Consider the following 16,999-nt stretch of genomic DNA (forward strand, 5'->3'; position numbering starts at 1 on the left):
AGAAATTCTGATCACAAAGGCTTTCAAAAATGTATTAACTCCTGTTCTAATCTTCTCACGCCTAAATCTAACACAATTGGGAAGATGAGAAATACAGTTGGCCTTCCATACCCAATGGATTCCTTAGCCAAATATTCAACCATCCACGACTTGGAAATATATAAATTCCAAAAAGCAAACCTTGATTTTGCATTGTATTTAAGGGACAACATTTTACTATGCCACTTTATTTAATGGAACTTGAGCATCCATGGATTTTGCTATCCAAGAGGTATTCTGGAACCAAACCACTGCGGATATAAAGTAGCTTTGTTTTTCCAGTGCAGATTTTCCCAAGATTTACACACACCAGTTAAGACTTCTAAGGGTTGCAGAAGTCACAGTCTGCCTGAACCTATGTTTTTCTAGAGGAATAAAACTATGAATACAGGTAGAAAGTAGAAAGGGTAAATTCAATGAAGGAAAGGATTTGACCCTTCCCATGAAATCTCCTCTGGAAATGCTACTTTAGGCTATTCTCCCATCTCCCCTCCTGAACCACTTTTTAGCTTGGAATCTGTCTGGAAATAAAATAGACAGGGGAATATTTACAGAGAATTCCTCTTCCAACCATTAAATCTACTACAAATGCCCAGCACTCGTATTATGAGACCAAAACAGGTATTATCCTGCACTGGTTCCACATTAACAGGTCCTGTTGAAGTTGTTTATTTTTCAGAAAATAACATGAAGAAGAATTTAAATAGTTTGAACCCTAATATTATAATTTATTGTTTTATTTGAATGAAATATATACTGTTATGTGCTTTCAAGTGAATTCCAACTTACAGCAACCCTACCAGAGTCATGGTCCAACACTCAAACCACTATGTTACGCAGGATCTCTGTGCATTATTAATATTTTGCCCAACATCATCAGATCGCAGGACAGTACACAATAAAATCAGTTTAAATTATTTAAACCATCTAAAAACATATTGTATAGCCTGGCCCCTACATTTGCAGCTTTGACTTTTGTGGATTTGATTAATATGTTCTCTCTAGGAATCTCTAGGTCTGCTGACCAAAGAGTCATGCCGGAGGACCTAGAGATTCCTAGAGGTGTTTTCTTAAGTTAAAAAACAGTGGAACGTTTTCCCACTTTCACGGGGGTCCTGTGCCCCTAACGCCAGTGAATGTGGAGGGCCCACTCTACAATTTAATTATTTTAAAAAGTAAAAAATAATCTACATGTATAGATTTGGCTAAAATATTAGACCCCCATACGCTTTCATAAAAATCCACATTTTAAATTTGTACCAGGATGAAGCCAGCATCTGTGCCAATCAGGTATCATAGGAAAGGGTGTTCTACTGCCTCACACCACAGCAGAGAAGGCCTCCTTTCATATCCTCAGAAACTGTAATGCCCTCACTGGTACAAAAAGGAGAAGTCTCTCTCTCTAGAAAACCTCAGTTCTTAGTCAACTACATATAGAGAGAAGCACTGCTTCAATCATCCAGATGCCAAACCACTTAGAGATTGATACCAGCACCCTGATGAGAATTACAAGGCTGCCGCTCCTCTTTGCCCTTCCCATCAGATGCTACAGTGCAGATTTTATTTTATTCATTTATATCCCACTCTTGAGACAACAAGGCTCCCAGAGTGGCTTAGAAGTTATTAATTTGATGGTTTTCTGCTCTCAGGCTTACAAACTAAAGGTTACTGTCAATATTTTAGTCTCCACCACAGTTCCTTTTAAAATGAAAGTACCCAGGACACTCTTTTTTCTAGAAGTGTGACACACTGCACCATAACCCCTTTACTCCTATAAGGTAAGAAAATCTTGTTAACGTCTTCTAGACTAAATACCCATGGAAATGCAAAACATGTGGGTGTGGTGATGAGGTGACATTTTGCATTCCCATAGGTATTCATACAGTCCAATTATAAAAGTCCTTCCTGGGAATCATTTCATTCCATGCATATGATGAAAGTAGACCAAGATCCAAAACACACTGCAGAAATAATCCAGTCTGAGACCACTTTAAGTGCCCTAGGGAATCCTAGGTATTGTAGTTTATTGTGACACCAGATCTCTCTGACAAAAAAGGCGAAATGTCTCACAAAACTACAGTTCGCAGAATTCCTTAGCATTGAGCTAGGGAAGTTAAAGCAGTCTCAAACTGGATTATTTCTGCATTATGCATTGGACCTATGTCTATCGAAACTTATGTTACAACTTCTTTTGCACATTTAGTCTCAAAGGTACTACAAGATCCCTTTGCGTCTTTTCATGCCAGACGCTGAATCCTAGAAGGCAAGTTCTCAGTGGCAAGGAGGGCATACTCAACAGAGTCTCAATCAGTGGTTGCCAGACTTTGTTCTTCCAGATGTTTTTTATTTCTTCTCCCAGAATTGCTGACTATTGACCAGGCTGGCTTGGGCTTCTGAGAGCTGACATTCAAAACACCTGGAGGGCCAAACTTTGGAAACCACTGATCTAAATTAAAAAAGAAAAGCAAATCACTTTAAGGACCTCTCAAGCTGAACTCCAGCGGACAGGAAAACTGGTTGTGAACGAAGGCAAAGAGCAGGGAGTGACTGCTGCCACACTGCAGGGACAAAGCAGTTTGACACAAACATGACCTGCCCTTCTTGTGGTACCTCAAAGTGTGGGGTAGGCTGGAGGCCACCAGTGGCATCACGTATGGCAACCCTGTTATTAAAATGATCCTCCAGATGTTGTTGGACTGCAACTCCCAGCACTCTTTGTCATTGCCTATGTTGGTGAGGGATGCTGGGAGGTACAGTTCAACACCATCTGGAAAATTCAAAGAGGATGAAGAGGCCAGGGAAGCTTTGAAAGCAGTTTTGTGAGACAGGCTGCCTTCCCAGCCAGAAAGCTCCCAGCGAACTACAAACCTGAGAATGCCCAAGGAACAGAGAGAAAGCGGGGTCAAATTGCTTTACTTTCACAGTGGGGCAGCAGCCTCGGCCACATACCTACAGGATGTCCAGTCTACCTGCGGGATCGCCTTCTCCCACACAATTCGACACCGAGGTCCTCAAATAAAAATTTACTGCAATCAGTAAGACTAGGCTGGCTGCAGTTACTCAGAGGACCTTCTTCTCTGCCACTCCCAAGCTATGGAATGGCCTGCCATTCAATGTATCACCAGTCTGGGTTGCTTCAAAAATGCAGTCAAGACTTATCTCTTCTGGCAGGGCTTTCCAGAGTAAGATCAATACCCTAACAATCTGTGACATGATTGTTGACGGACGCCTAGTTGCCTCTGCTCTGGTTATTGTTAGTAGTTGTTAATTATTAAATTATTTATTTATGGTTGTTTTAGTAATTGATAATCTAATTGTATTTTATGATTACTGATGGGAGGGGTAGGGTTATAGTGCTATTATACGATAGTGTATCGATATTGTATTTTATTGTTTTATTTTAACGTAAGCCGCTTTGATCATTCGGAGGAGCGGGATATAAATAAATTTTATTATTACTCATCCCTCCATATTTGCGGCTTTGATTATTATGTTCTCTCTAGGAATATCTAGGTCCTCCAGTGCAACTCTGTGGTCAACCTGAACTAAAAGTTGCACTGAAAGACCTGGAGATTCCTAGAGAGAATACTCTTCTAGGCTTTTGTAGCTCCTCCACTGCAATTTCTATGTTCGGTGTCTGTCGGACGTTGGCCACAGAGTTGCCCTGGAGCACCTAGAGATTCCTAGAGAGGTGTCCTCTCAGGGGAAAACACAGTGTTTTCATTATTTGCGGCTTTTCCATATTCAGGGGAAGGGGGCCTTGTGCCCCTAATCCTAGCAAATACGGAGGGACAAGTGTATTATATTATTATTAGTTGCCCAAACTGTGCTCTTTAAGGCTCTTTTAGACTTCAGCTCCCAGAATCCCAGACTATTGGCCAAGATAGCTGAGGCTTCTGGGAGCTGAAGTCCAAAATTTCCTTAAAGAGCAGAGTTTGGGGACCATTACTGCTCTGAAAAACAAACCTTCCCAGTCATTCGCTAAACAACAGCATATGGCTCTGTAACAGTGGTCCCCAAACTGTGCTCTTATAAAGGGATTTTGGACTTCAGCTCCCAGCATGCCATGCTGTTGGCCAACGTGGCCGAGGCTTCTGGGAGATGAAGTCCAAAACCTCTTAAAGGGCACAGCTTGGGGGCCGGTGATCTAGAGTTGGGCTGGAGACGCCATAAAACTTAGAGGACAGGAGGGCCTACCGCTGACCCCAGAACCTCTGAACCTTCCGACTTCCAGCCGAAAGCAAGGGGCCGAGCAGCAGCTGCCCAAGCCCTGGGGGATGAGGCCCCTGGAGGGAGCCAGGAAGCCCCCCCACCGCGACCTGGCTGCCCTCGCCCTTCCAACGTACCTGTTATGCCTCTGGGCGCCGGAGGCGTGGGTATAGTAAGCCGCCCTCCGCTGTGTGCTGCGCGGAACCGGGTGGAGGGGGATTTGGTCCGCCATTTTCTTTTCTGCTCGCTACTTGACCCGAGTCGACGTCATCGCCGACGCTCCGCTTGACGTCACGCCGCCGTGCCTCGCGACGGCAACGACGTCACCAGCGGCCGGGAGAAGAAGAGAAACCAGGGAGGGATAGGGAGGAGGAGGAAGAGGCGGCGGCGGCGGCGGCAGCAGCAGCCAATCAGCTGCCGAGGAGCGCTCGCGTGCGCCCCGCCTTCGAGCGCGGAGGCGGAGTCTCATAATGGCAGTTGAAAGCGAGGGGGCGGGGCAAATAAGCGAGTGAGGGAAAGGAAAGTGAAGCAGTGGTTCTCAACCTTTGGTCCTCTAGGGTTTTTTATTATTGTTTGGAGACTTCAACTCCCAGAATTCCTGAACAGTGAAGCTACTGGCTGGGACTTCTGGGAATTGGAGTCCTGTGTGTGTGTGTGTGTGTGTGTGTGTGTATATATATATATATATATATAAAAATCTAGAGGCCCAAAGGTTGAGAAGCACTGCTGTGAGGGGAAGGTTGGCCCTTCTGCCATGTTTGTGTGGCAGGACTGGAGCTTTTCACTCAGCCCTGAGGGAGTGACAATGCCAGTGTTGTCAGGCATGACAGGGGCTTCTTGTGGCACTTCTGAGGGTGGGGTCGGGCTGGAGGCCACCAGTGGTGCCATTTACATTTATTATTACAATAGACCTCCAGATGTTGTTGGACTGCAACTCCCAGCACTCTTTGCCATTGCCTATGTTGACTCTGGAGACCAGGGTTTGCCTCCCAGATTGGCCATGGAAATCCACTGGGTGAATTTAGGCAAGTCACACTCTCTCAGCCTCGGAATGGCAGTGGCAAACCCCCTCTGAAGAAACTTGCCTGAACATTATTAGAAAACCCTGCTGTAACCTTGAAATGACTTGGAAGGCACATCACAACAACAAATCCCATAGTCTAGTTCAACTCTCAAGCCGCTAAACAGTTCTGCTAAACCAAATCACTCTAATTGTCCCTTAGAAATCTCTGGGCAGAGCTCCATATCATCTCTTTGAAGAGCCACCATTACCCAGCCCTGATTTTTAAGTGCCAGGGACTGAATTTGTATATAATAATAATAATAATAATAATAATAATAATAATAATTTATTTACATTTTCCTGACCCTCCCAGATGGATCAAGGAGGGATTACAGTCCGCTAAAATACATACATCAATACTTAAAATACATATAAAAACACATCAATAAAATTAACAGCAATTAATCTTTGTATTTGTATGCAGAGCATCCACTTTATCTCTGAGCTGTGGCCCTTCCCTTACTGCAGAATAATTCAGTGCTCCAGATGTCTGTTGGACTACAACTCCCAGCACTCCATGTCATTGCCTGTTTTGGCTAGGAGTCCTGGGAGATATAGGCCTGTTACAGACTGCCTAAATAAAGCTGCTTCGGGTCTCTTTGGAGGCATGCTATTTAAATGATACATGGGTCCTAAGAGTCCGGAGGTCGCGCCAAAGCCACACTCCATTCCTAAGCACTGGAGTGCAGCTTTGGTGCAGCTTCCGGATTCTTAGGATGCATGCATCATTTAAACAGCATACCTCCAAAGAGACCCGAAGCAGCTTTATGTTAGCAGTCTGTAACAGGCCATAGTTTAACAATATCCAGGGAACTGCATAATACACACCACTGCATGCACCTCAGGAAGTGAGCTTTGTATCTAGCAATATTTTCACACCTCAGAAATATATACCATTGTGGTTCACTTGGGTTGGCGTCACCTGGTGCAGTAACTCATGGTGTCACCCCCCTCCATTGACCTCTTACATACACCATTCAGAATCCTTAGTAATGTTTTTTGCAATGTTACTTGTACATTGTAATTCCCATATATCACTAAATGTAAACAACTAGCAAAATTAAAATTATACCTTTAAATTATAGTATCACATGGACAGCCTAAATGTAGTTTAATTATACATCTCTTCCACTGAGCTCTAGCATGGGATGCATGGATGTTGAGAGAGGTGGCCCTTTAAAATAGAATGTCCCCAAACCATGGAGATTCCCAGAAATGGCATCCCTGGAACACATTTGGAACGCCCGGCGGCGACGGCGGCGTTCCGCCGTGCGGTAAACTAGCGTTCTGGTTCTCATCACGCTCCAGGCTCGCGCCTGTGAGAACGCATTGGGGAACGCTTTTACCCTAGTGCGGTAATCTCCCATGAAAGGCTCCAAGAGTCAAAACCATTACTTTGAATTAGGCCTAAAAATGGACAGAGAACTAGTAAAGATGGCAAATCCCTGAAAGGATATGCTCATATTTGGCTCTACTTGTGAACAGCTAAACAGACGTAGATTAAATTTACAGTCCATGTGCAAAAGCAACAGCGGCACAAAACAGGCACTGCAACTGAAAACGTGTTTGCCTCTGCTATGCTGTCTTTGTGTGTAAACAGAACAGATACTACATATATACAAGAACATAGTAGAGGTAATTATCAGTTAGCACAGCATCTTATTCCTAGACACCTACTTTTGCTTCCCATCTATTCCAACCCAGTTTTCACCTTCTAGAAGCAGCTGGTGTTCTGTCTTGTAGAATCACAGAGATGGAAGGGGCTGGAAGGGCCATCTAATCCAACCATGCAGGAATGCATCATCAAAGAACTCCTGATATGACTACCCTGCCTCTCTGTAAAAACTTCTCAAGAGGAAGAGTTCACTATGTGCTGGTGCAATCTATTCCACAGAGGATCAGCTCTTAAAGAATGGAAGCTGTAATCTTTTTATTATTATTATTTGAATCCATTGGTTTGTGTTCTAGTCTTTGGGACAGGAGAAGACAAGCTCACTCCGTCTTTTACATGACATCACCTCAGATATTTAAAGATGGCTATTATGTCACCTCTCAGTCTTCCGTTCTCCAAGCTAAACATACCCAGCTTCCTAAGTCATTCCTCATGGGAACTGGTTTCCAGACCTTTGATTATCTTGGACACAATTTTCTGCTTAGTGCCAGCTTGTCCATATAACACTTGAATTCATTTACACTATATTTTCATTTAGGTTCTTAAAGACATGGGAGTGCCACTGCATCTGATAGTCCTGATGAGAAATATGTATTTAGGACAAGTGGCTACTGTTTTAGAACAGAATGCGGAGAAACAGAATGGTTACCAATTTGAAAAGGGGTCAGGCAAGGTTGCCTTCTGTCACCCTACTTGTTCAACTTATATGCAGAAAATATCATACAAAGGCCTGTTACAGACAGCCAAAATAAAGCTGCTTCGAGTCACAGTGGAGGTATGGTGTTTCAATGATGCATGCGTCCTAAGAGTCCAGAAGCCACACCAAAGCCACGTTCCAGTCCTTAGGGCTGAAGTGTGGCTTTGGTGCGACTTCTGGACTCTTAGGACGCATGCATCATTGAAACACCATACCTCCACTGTGACTCGAAGCAGCTTTATTTTGGCTGTCTGTAACAGACCAATGAGCAGGTTTAGACTTAGAAGAAAGAGGAGTGAAGATAGTTGGAAGCAACATCAACAATCTAAGATATTAAGATGACACTGTATTACTAGCGGAGAACATCACTGACTTGGAACAATTACTAAGGAAGGTCAAAGAAAAAAGTACAAAGGAGGCTTACTGCTGAACATAAAGAAAACAGATAATAAACGCAGAGATCTACGTAAATTTAACCTAGACAATGGGGAAATCGAAATAGTTCAAAGTTTTCCCATACCTTGGATCAAACTAATCAGAATGAAGACTGTAGTCAAGAAATCAGAAGAAGGCTAGGAATGGGAAGAGCATCTATGAAAGAACTGGACAAGATCCTAAAGAGTATAGATATACAGCTGAGCACTCAAGTTAGAATCATCCAAGCCATTATATTCCCCATCACTGCCTAGAGATATGAAAGCTGAACAGTGAACAAAGCTGACAGGAAGAAAATAAACTCATTTGAGATTTGTTGCTGGAAAAGAGTGCAAAGGATAATGTGGACAGCAAAAAACAAAAAACAAAAAAAAAACCCAAAACCAAACCAATGGGTCCTGAACAGCTCAAGCTTGAACTCTCCATGGAAGCCAAGATGTTTAATTAGAGGCTATTGTATTTTGGCCACATGATGCGAAGACATGGTTCATAAGAAAATACAACAATACTAGGGAAAGCATGCCAGATTATTATGTAACCCTGGATTGTACACCTGTCCATAAAGGACACTCAAATACCAATTTATGTTTGGGCAATTGTGAATTGAAGTTAGCTCAAAGGTATCAATGTATAGTGGCTGAGTTATTTAGCCTTGGGACCAACCTTCCCCTGACATGAATGCAGTTTCAATTTCTGTTTTCTATCTCTGTTATTATACTGATAAGCTGAAAGGAAATATAAATTTTATGGGCCAGCATAGAGAATGTGAAGCCTAGACCAAATGCAAAATTCCTTTTACACTAATATTTCCTTCAGTCAAACTCAATAGTTTGGCCATTTTTGGAGGGCCACACCTACTAGAAGGTGCAAAAAGGACCAAATTAAATTTCTTGTGCATGTTCACTGCATTTTAGCAAGAGATGCCTAGGCTTGGATATTATATGCGTTAATACAGCATTTGAAGCCGAGTCACTTAGCCAACCCCCCACCGCGTGTACTCAAAGTCACACAGCACAAGTATAACTTTTGCACTTCCAAAGGACTCATTTTAGACACCTTCCAATTAATATTTTATAGGTTTCAATTATGACTGCCTTATCAAGCCCACTGGGAAGACAAGGCACAACAATTATTATAATAACTTTGTTAGCTATAATTTCCTCTTCTGAAAGCATGGATGGATGTTTCTAGAAGCTGCATGTTAAGCAGAAGTGCTTACACCTGACCTTGCACCCCATCCACTTTTTCAGCACAGCGGTACCTCTTTCTTTCCTTGAAAGACAGGTGCAATTTGTAGCCACACAAATTATACAGTCCTTGCTATTAACATTCTTTTATCTAGTAAATTACTTACATTGATTACACTGAAGAAGGTTCTATGAAATGTTGCTAAAGCATGTCTATGATTTGGCTGTAATATATAATTCTTAAATTAAGACAAGGCTGAAAAGAAATGACATCTTGTGATAGCAGATGCGAAATTCAGATCTTGGCCACATAATAGTCATTAAACATTGTGTGTTACTCTGTGCGAGAATATGTGTGCTTGGACCCAGTATCCTGGCTGAATTCCAATTCAGGTAATTACTCTGTCTACCTAATCTCCCCTGTAGTTTCAATAGGATAAGTTATGGTATTTTTCTTTTGCTTCATGCTTCAAATTGTTTAGCTAGTATTCCCAATGCTGGCGAGGTTATATGCTGCATTCCACTGCAGACTTAGCTATGCTTCATCCTTAAAACAAAAGGTATCAATTGCATCTTTGGATTGATAAAAGCCAGAATTCCTAAGCAGAAATCTGTGTGCTCCTCCCCGAAGTAGATTTGAAAATCCTGTTTCTTGCCTGCTGTCTGAGAAGTCCCACAAACAATCAAGCTAAATTGGGAAGGACAGGCCAAGGCCCATAGGTATTTCCTCAGCCCTAGATTTTACTAAACTCTCTTCTCAGGACCATCTGAAAATAACAATACACGCAAAAAGGCTGATAGCACTCTTTTCTTTCTATCAAAAGCAAGCCAGCAGCCTACTTCCTTCTCTTTCCCCAGCCCAGAATTTCTTGCTCCGTAAAGGAGAACAGAAGTTATCCTCACTGGTACTGGCCTCTTTTATTGTGCAATTGGTCACTAACTGGAAACAATTCTGGGATTATAAATGCGTCCTAATTAGTGCAAGGAACTGTACTAATTGGGGCAGGAATGGGTGAGATCTAATTTGAGAATAAATAGTCTTACCTTCTTGATTTTGGAGCGGAAAGGATTCCATTTCATTTTTATTATTTTGTGTATCCACCCCTCTCCCAGAACCATGGGATTAAAAAGGAACAATAAATTATACAGGTAATGATATATTAAAACACAATTGAATTAAATGATATATTAAAACACAATTGAATTAAATGGGTTAAAAGCATATTTACTAAAATAATAATTAAAAACTATATCTTCTACACATTAAATGCCATCCATCTCCTTAGCATTCAGCCAGTTTCTGAATGACTGCCTACATAGAGAGGGATTTGGCATGTCTGGGGATGGAGAACACAGTGGGCCCAGCCTAGGCTCCCTTTTTATGAATGCCTTGGTTGTGATCTTATGTGGTGACTATAACTAGCCCTTCGGAATTTGTAATCCGGTTTACTGGTTAATGATTATGTACCTACTCCTTTGCTAACCTACCTATGCTATGAGGTCATCTGCCAGTATCATCTTCTATGTTTCTTTCCTATTTGAGTGGAACCTGGAACAACAAAATGGGATGGGAATATTGCTGATGCTTGGACAATGCCAGTGGAATGGTTATCTCTGACCGAATCTCCTGAAGCCAACATGGTTTTCACTGAGGAACCACACATAGCCCATGCTATTCACATTAGATTTGTAAATACTTCTTACGTACTTCTAAGTGCTGTAATAACACTGCTGTTGCTCTTTTATCTTTTGACTTACCTTTTATTTGCATTCTCGTGTAGTTTTAATTTGTACTTTTTAATCTTGCAAACCACTCTGAAAACAGTGTTGATGAAATGTGGGATAAAAACTTAAATGATTTTCTCCCCTGCTGTGACTTCTGTATGGAGAGAAACGTGGACTGAAAAATGGCACCTAAGAACTGTCAATATCAGATTTCAACAGTTTGCATTTATCACTAATAAAAGCTTCCAGCTAGTCCAACATCTGTTTCAAGCCTTCTCCTTGCAGCAGCTTTTTCTTTGCAGCTAAAACCAACTTGAAACCCTGTAGTTTAGATGCTATATGTAAGTGAAAGCTATGGACCACAGTTTATTACTGCTATAGTGTGTTTTGTGTAACGCCATCTCAAAAATCTTAAAATGAAGCAAATGTACAGCAAGGGAAAGCTATTAACCTTTGGGGGTGCATTCTGCTGCAGTGTCTGCAATACAATCTCTACTTTCCATCTTAGTTTATCTAGTCATCAATAGAACCACAATAGGAGCTGAATTGATGTCTTTCAGCATTGATGGCCTAGTGTCTATTGTTTAATAATGGATGATTTGTGCAATTCTTAGATGAATGATCTTGTAATGAATGATAGGAGTATAAACCTTTGCCTTTCTGTACTGAATGTGTGTGTCTGTGTATAAGAAAAAGGGGTATCTCCTGATTAGAATTTTAATAGGATGAATTGAAACCCATGAGATCTGCATATTTTTTCATTTGAATATATGTTCTGAAACTATATATATATATATATATATATATATATATATATATATATATTGTACCTGTGTAGCTTGCAACAAAGGGAGCTTTGTCTCTCTGTGAAAGAAGGATGCCTCTTCTGTAATGAAGCTTACCATTCATGTTTCTTGTACAGTGGACCCTTGGTATCCACTGGGGGTTGGTCCAGGACCACACTCCATACTAAAATCTGTGAATGCTCAAGTCCTATTATATACATTGGTGTACTAAAATAGCATCTCTTATAAAAAACAGCAAAATCAAGATTTTTCTTTTTGGAGTGTGTGTGTGTGTGTGTGTGTGAGAGAGAGAGAGAGAGTATTTTCAACCTATGTTTGGTTGAATCCATGGATGCTGAATCTATGGATAAAGAGGGCCAACTGTAGTGATTTTAAGAAGCAAAACAACCTGCTGCCTGATTTCATAGGAGGCATCATTTTCTAGATGTTATATGACCCTCACACACTAGGATAGGGCATCCTAGTTCTCAGGATAATGTGTTGTTTTTTTTCCAAAATCTACACAGAACTAAACCTGTGATACAGGCATTCTGCAGCTGTATCATTTCCATGGCTGTAAACCAAAAGCAGGAATAGTATGTCTGCTTCTGTACACACATCCACAGCTTTTGTGTGCAGTGCATATAAAAGATGCACAGACTGCTAGGCTATGCTTGTGCAAATGTGGGGGAAGACATAGTAGCACTCATAACTGAGTTGATGAGAAATGAGACAGAGGGGAATTCTGTATTTTTAATGGCACAGTACTAACTGTAATGGTAACATTACTAATGAGTAATCCACCAAGTTTCTTTCTGGACTGTAGTAATAAAAAGTGTCCTGATGAGTGATAAGAGTTATGAATAGCACAGGGGTGGGGAGCTAAGGGGATGCATTAGTGCCCTAGGAGTCCAGGGGGTATAAACCACTCCTAGTTTACTTAGAGTGTTTTTAAAAGGGCTTTCCTGAGCCTAAAATGCCCTGGAGGGCGCTCCAACACATGGCAAAAATGATCCCATACCCCTTGAGGGCATTTTGGGGAATATTTATTTAAAAAAATTAAAAATGAACCCAGGGTAGACCTGAGGGTAGGGTTGCCATAAGTCAGGACCTCCAAACCGGGACAAATGTAGGACAAATGTAGGGCAACATTTTCAAATGTAGGACACATTTTTTAAAAAATTGAGGTTTTTAAAAAAAATCTTAATATAAATGCATGTTTTTTAGGCATGATCAAAATGGAGGACATTTTGGCATTATTCCTAGACAGATGGCAGAAATGGACTTGCCCTCGGGTTCCACTGTACTTCTCAGAAGTGTGTACTTGGGCAAGGGACTCTGTTTTTTCTTCACTGCACATGAGTTTGTAAAAATCAAGTTACATTGGCCGTGCCTCAGAGGCTTGTTGATATCAATATCACCACCATCATCATCATCATCACCACTATAATTGGCCAAGAGAGGCAGACTTGTTAGCATTCAAATCACCATAAATACACAGAAAATGCACTTGCATATATTTAAGAATAAAAAACAATAAAAAAAACAATGCAGGGGTGTATATATTTAATAATAAAAATTAATGTAATAAAATAAAAAACAAGCAATAAAAAATTAATGAAATAAAATAAAACAAGCAATAATAAAAATTAATGAAATAAAATAAAACAAGCAATAATAAAAAATTAATGAAATAAAATAAAGACAAGCAATAATAAAAATTAATAAAATAAAACAAACAATAATAAAATTAATAAAATAAAACAAGCAGTAATAAAAATTAATAAACTAAAACAAGCAATAATAAAAATTAATGAAATAAAAACAAGCAATAATAAAAATTAATGAAATAAAATAAAACAAGCAATAATAAAAATTAATAAAAAAATAAAAAGCAATAATAAAAATTAGTAAAATAAAATAAAATAAGTATTTTATATTTTTAAAAATAATTTAAAAAACCCAAAAAACCAAGGCAGACCTAATGGCCACTGACTCAGCTTTCCTCCAACTCCTCCTCCTCCTCCTCCTCCTTTGCTCCAATTCTGCCCTTCAAGGCACCCTTCCTCCTCCTTCTTCTCCTCCTCCTCAAGGCTATGGAATCCTGGGAACTGTAGCTCTGTGGACTATTCAGCCTCCTTTTGTCAAAAGAGCTCTGGTCCACAAGAAACTACAATTCCCAGAATCCCATAGCACTGAGCCATGGATGTTTAAGGGGGGGTCAAACTATTTCTGCAGCCTTTTGCTACCCCAAAGCCCTTCCTATTTACAAGCAAGGCAAAATCTCTTCCTTCACCAAGCCCTTGAAAACCAACCCAAGGGGAGGGCTGATTGCTTCTTTCCCATTGGTCAGCTTCCGGAGAAATTTGCATATTCCAAGTAAAGGTGTTTAGGGCCTCAAAAACGACCCTGTGATAAAGAATTACAACAATACTGACGCAGTATACATTTAAAAGATGAGGCATTTAGACTCCCAGGGAAACAGGAACGATTGATGGCCTTTTTTTCCCTCACTGTAACCTGGAAAGTAAGGCCTCTTGCAAGACATATATACCAAGTGGGCTGGCAATAGCTCTGAGTGGCAGGTGTCCTGAAGACCTGCTCTCTAGGCTGAGCCAGGCAGGGAGGGTGGGACACAGCCACAGGGAGGGGTGGAGCTGCCTCCAGGGCCTTGCTGGGGGGGGGAGTCCTGGGGGCGGGGCCAAATGGGTGGTGTGTGGCCCCACCCCAAACCAGGAAAGTCCCGCCCCCAGGTGGGATATGGCAACCCTACCTGAGGGCCATGAAAATGGGCCCCTGCAGACTGTACTAGGCCCATCCCTTGAGTAACATAATCACTTCATTTTGCAAGCTAATATTCCATACTTTTGTCATATCCAAGTAGAGTTCATTCTATCATGCTAAGGTAGGCACTGACAATATTTTGCTTTCTAGCTGTTTTGGACTACTCCCATAATTTCTCATTGTCAACCATGCCAAGTTGGAGCACCTCAAAATGTCCAAAATACTGGCCTTTTAGCCCTGTACTAATATCTCATATTTTTGGAAGCCCGGTTCTTGAAGTAATAGAAACGTTTGTACTGAAGTCAGTTTATTTCAGTCAATTTATTTGTTGTTTCGCTTTTTAAATCTTTTTAATTTATCAAAAGCATACTAATTCTCCTAAAAGATATAAACAATTTTAACAATGTTACAATATTTATATTTATGAAACCTTTGAAATCTGCAATTCTGAGTAGGCTTTTTAAAAAACCACCTTTCTCAGTAGCAATCCTTTACCCGCTTCCTGGAAGTGAGTCCCATTCAGCTAAGTTCTTACATTGGAATAGAGACAGATAAAATTGCACTGTTAGTGCAATGTTTCCTCTTGGATACAATGCATTGTTTATTCCAATATTTGGCAATACTTTAAACATAATCTTTACTGGTTGCAGCATGACATTATTTGTGATCTGCTAGCAGAGAGTGCTAAACTCATTACTCTTAAGGTTGCTACCTTTGCTATGGCTGTCCAAAAGATCCGTAGTAAAAATAAAAGGGATGAGAAGCTGTAGATGGAATGGTACATCAGTTTGTTTTGCTGCTGACTTTCTGCTGCCTGACCTACTAATGTTTAAGTTAACAAGTTATGGTCCAGTGAAATGTAGGGTTGTTGTTTGTAATATTTTGTAATGGTCACTGTGCCTTACATGAATAAACTGTTGTTGTTATAAAAAATATATATCTCCTGAATATTATTAAAGTGTGGCATGAGATTCATTATTAATAGCTGACTGAATAAATACATTAACAAGTTTTCCTTTGTGTCATAACACAAATGTTTCCACTGGCTTTCATTATTTTTAATACTAAAAGTCTGGGTATGCAGTCTTTGAAATATTTCACAAGACCAGACGTAATGTTTACTTATTCCAGATGTTGTCTGTTTCCCAAGATATGGGTAGGATACAAAGTTACACTCTAAGATTATTATTCTACATCAGCAGTGTCAGTGGGAATGTTTTCACTTCACAGTATAATGGGCTACGTATGTAGATGTGGCACACATCAACCACACCTCCCAAAAATAGAAATTGGTAGTTCTTACTGTTATTACCACCAGTTACTAGTGAGCTCTAGCACGTGATACATACAATTATCAGACTATATTGAAAACAGAAATGCAAAGTATTATTGGATGTGTTTCATTCTTTGCTAGTGCTGTCAGTTTTTCAAAATACAGTGTGCCCCTGTCATACGCAAGCATGCCATACGCGACTTTCAGCTTACACTGAAAGCCGCACGCCAGAAGAAGTAATGATGTGTGCGCCTGTGGGCCGCGGGCATAAGCCCCATTGTTTTCAATGGGGCTCCAGCATACACAGTATTTCCCTTACGCAGGGTTTTTTTTATTTCTGCTTTATGAAGGGCCCACAAAAGAAATAACTTTTTGGCATCTTATTCAGTCTATTGGGCAAATCATACACTCTCAGCCTCGGAGAATAAATATAGCAAACTCCCTCTGAAGAAACTTACCAAGAAAACCCCATGATAGGGTCTCCTTAGGGTCGCCATAAGTTGGAAATGACTTGAAATCACACAATAACAATAAACAATAAATTCAGTCTATATAAAAAGAGAAAGCTTTTCAGTCTTCAAACAGGGACCATCCCTCATAATAAGGAACATGAGCCAGTCCTGTAAGGGACAAGCCTTTTAGCCCTCATGTAAGGGACACCTGACAACTCTATTCTCTGCTCACGTATCTGAGCAATTACTTTTAACCTCTTCAAGTATTTTCCACTACAATTTGAGGCATCTCACAGGTTGCTTATTACATTAACCTTACATAATCATGAATACTAAAGTGAGGATCATCCAAGCCATTGTCTTCTCCAGCACCATGCACAGATGTGAGAGCTGGACAGTGCAGAAAGCCTAACCCTGGAAGTGTATCCCATTGTACTCAGTGGTCTAAGTCAGGCTGGAATCATGCAGGACTCTAGATCAGTGCTACTCAAAATGCTGTTTCCTGGACAAGTGTCAATCCTTGAACTATTGATTATTAGTCCTTGGGGAATTTCCAGGAAAGAAAGAAAGAACAACTGTAGCTAGTGCTGCCGGTGCTTGGCAAAACAGCAAAAAAAATGCTGGTCCTTCATATCACATAGTTTGAACAGCACTGCTCTAGATGTTTTTAGACTGCAG

General features: G+C 40.7%; 1 protein-coding gene across 2 annotated transcripts in view; it reads right to left on the bottom strand.

Annotated features, from left to right (window-relative positions):
* Positions 1-4,565, bottom strand: part of LOC149317126 (putative phospholipid-transporting ATPase IIB) — a 176,518-nt gene extending 171,953 nt beyond the window's left edge. For both annotated transcript variants that reach the window (XM_089516905.1, XM_089516903.1), the window contains exon 1: positions 4,386-4,565. In XM_089516905.1, coding sequence (XP_089373031.1) covers positions 4,386-4,480 — 95 coding nt within the window. In that variant the 5' untranslated portion in view covers positions 4,481-4,565. The remainder of the gene's footprint in view (positions 1-4,385) is intronic.
* Between the last annotated feature and the right edge of the window lie 12,434 nt (positions 4,566-16,999).

This window comes from Sceloporus occidentalis, unplaced genomic scaffold (assembly GCF_023333645.1).
Source record: "Sceloporus occidentalis isolate IW3139 unplaced genomic scaffold, rSceOcc1.0.p SCAF_3, whole genome shotgun sequence".
Taxonomy (NCBI): domain Eukaryota; kingdom Metazoa; phylum Chordata; class Lepidosauria; order Squamata; family Phrynosomatidae; genus Sceloporus; species Sceloporus occidentalis.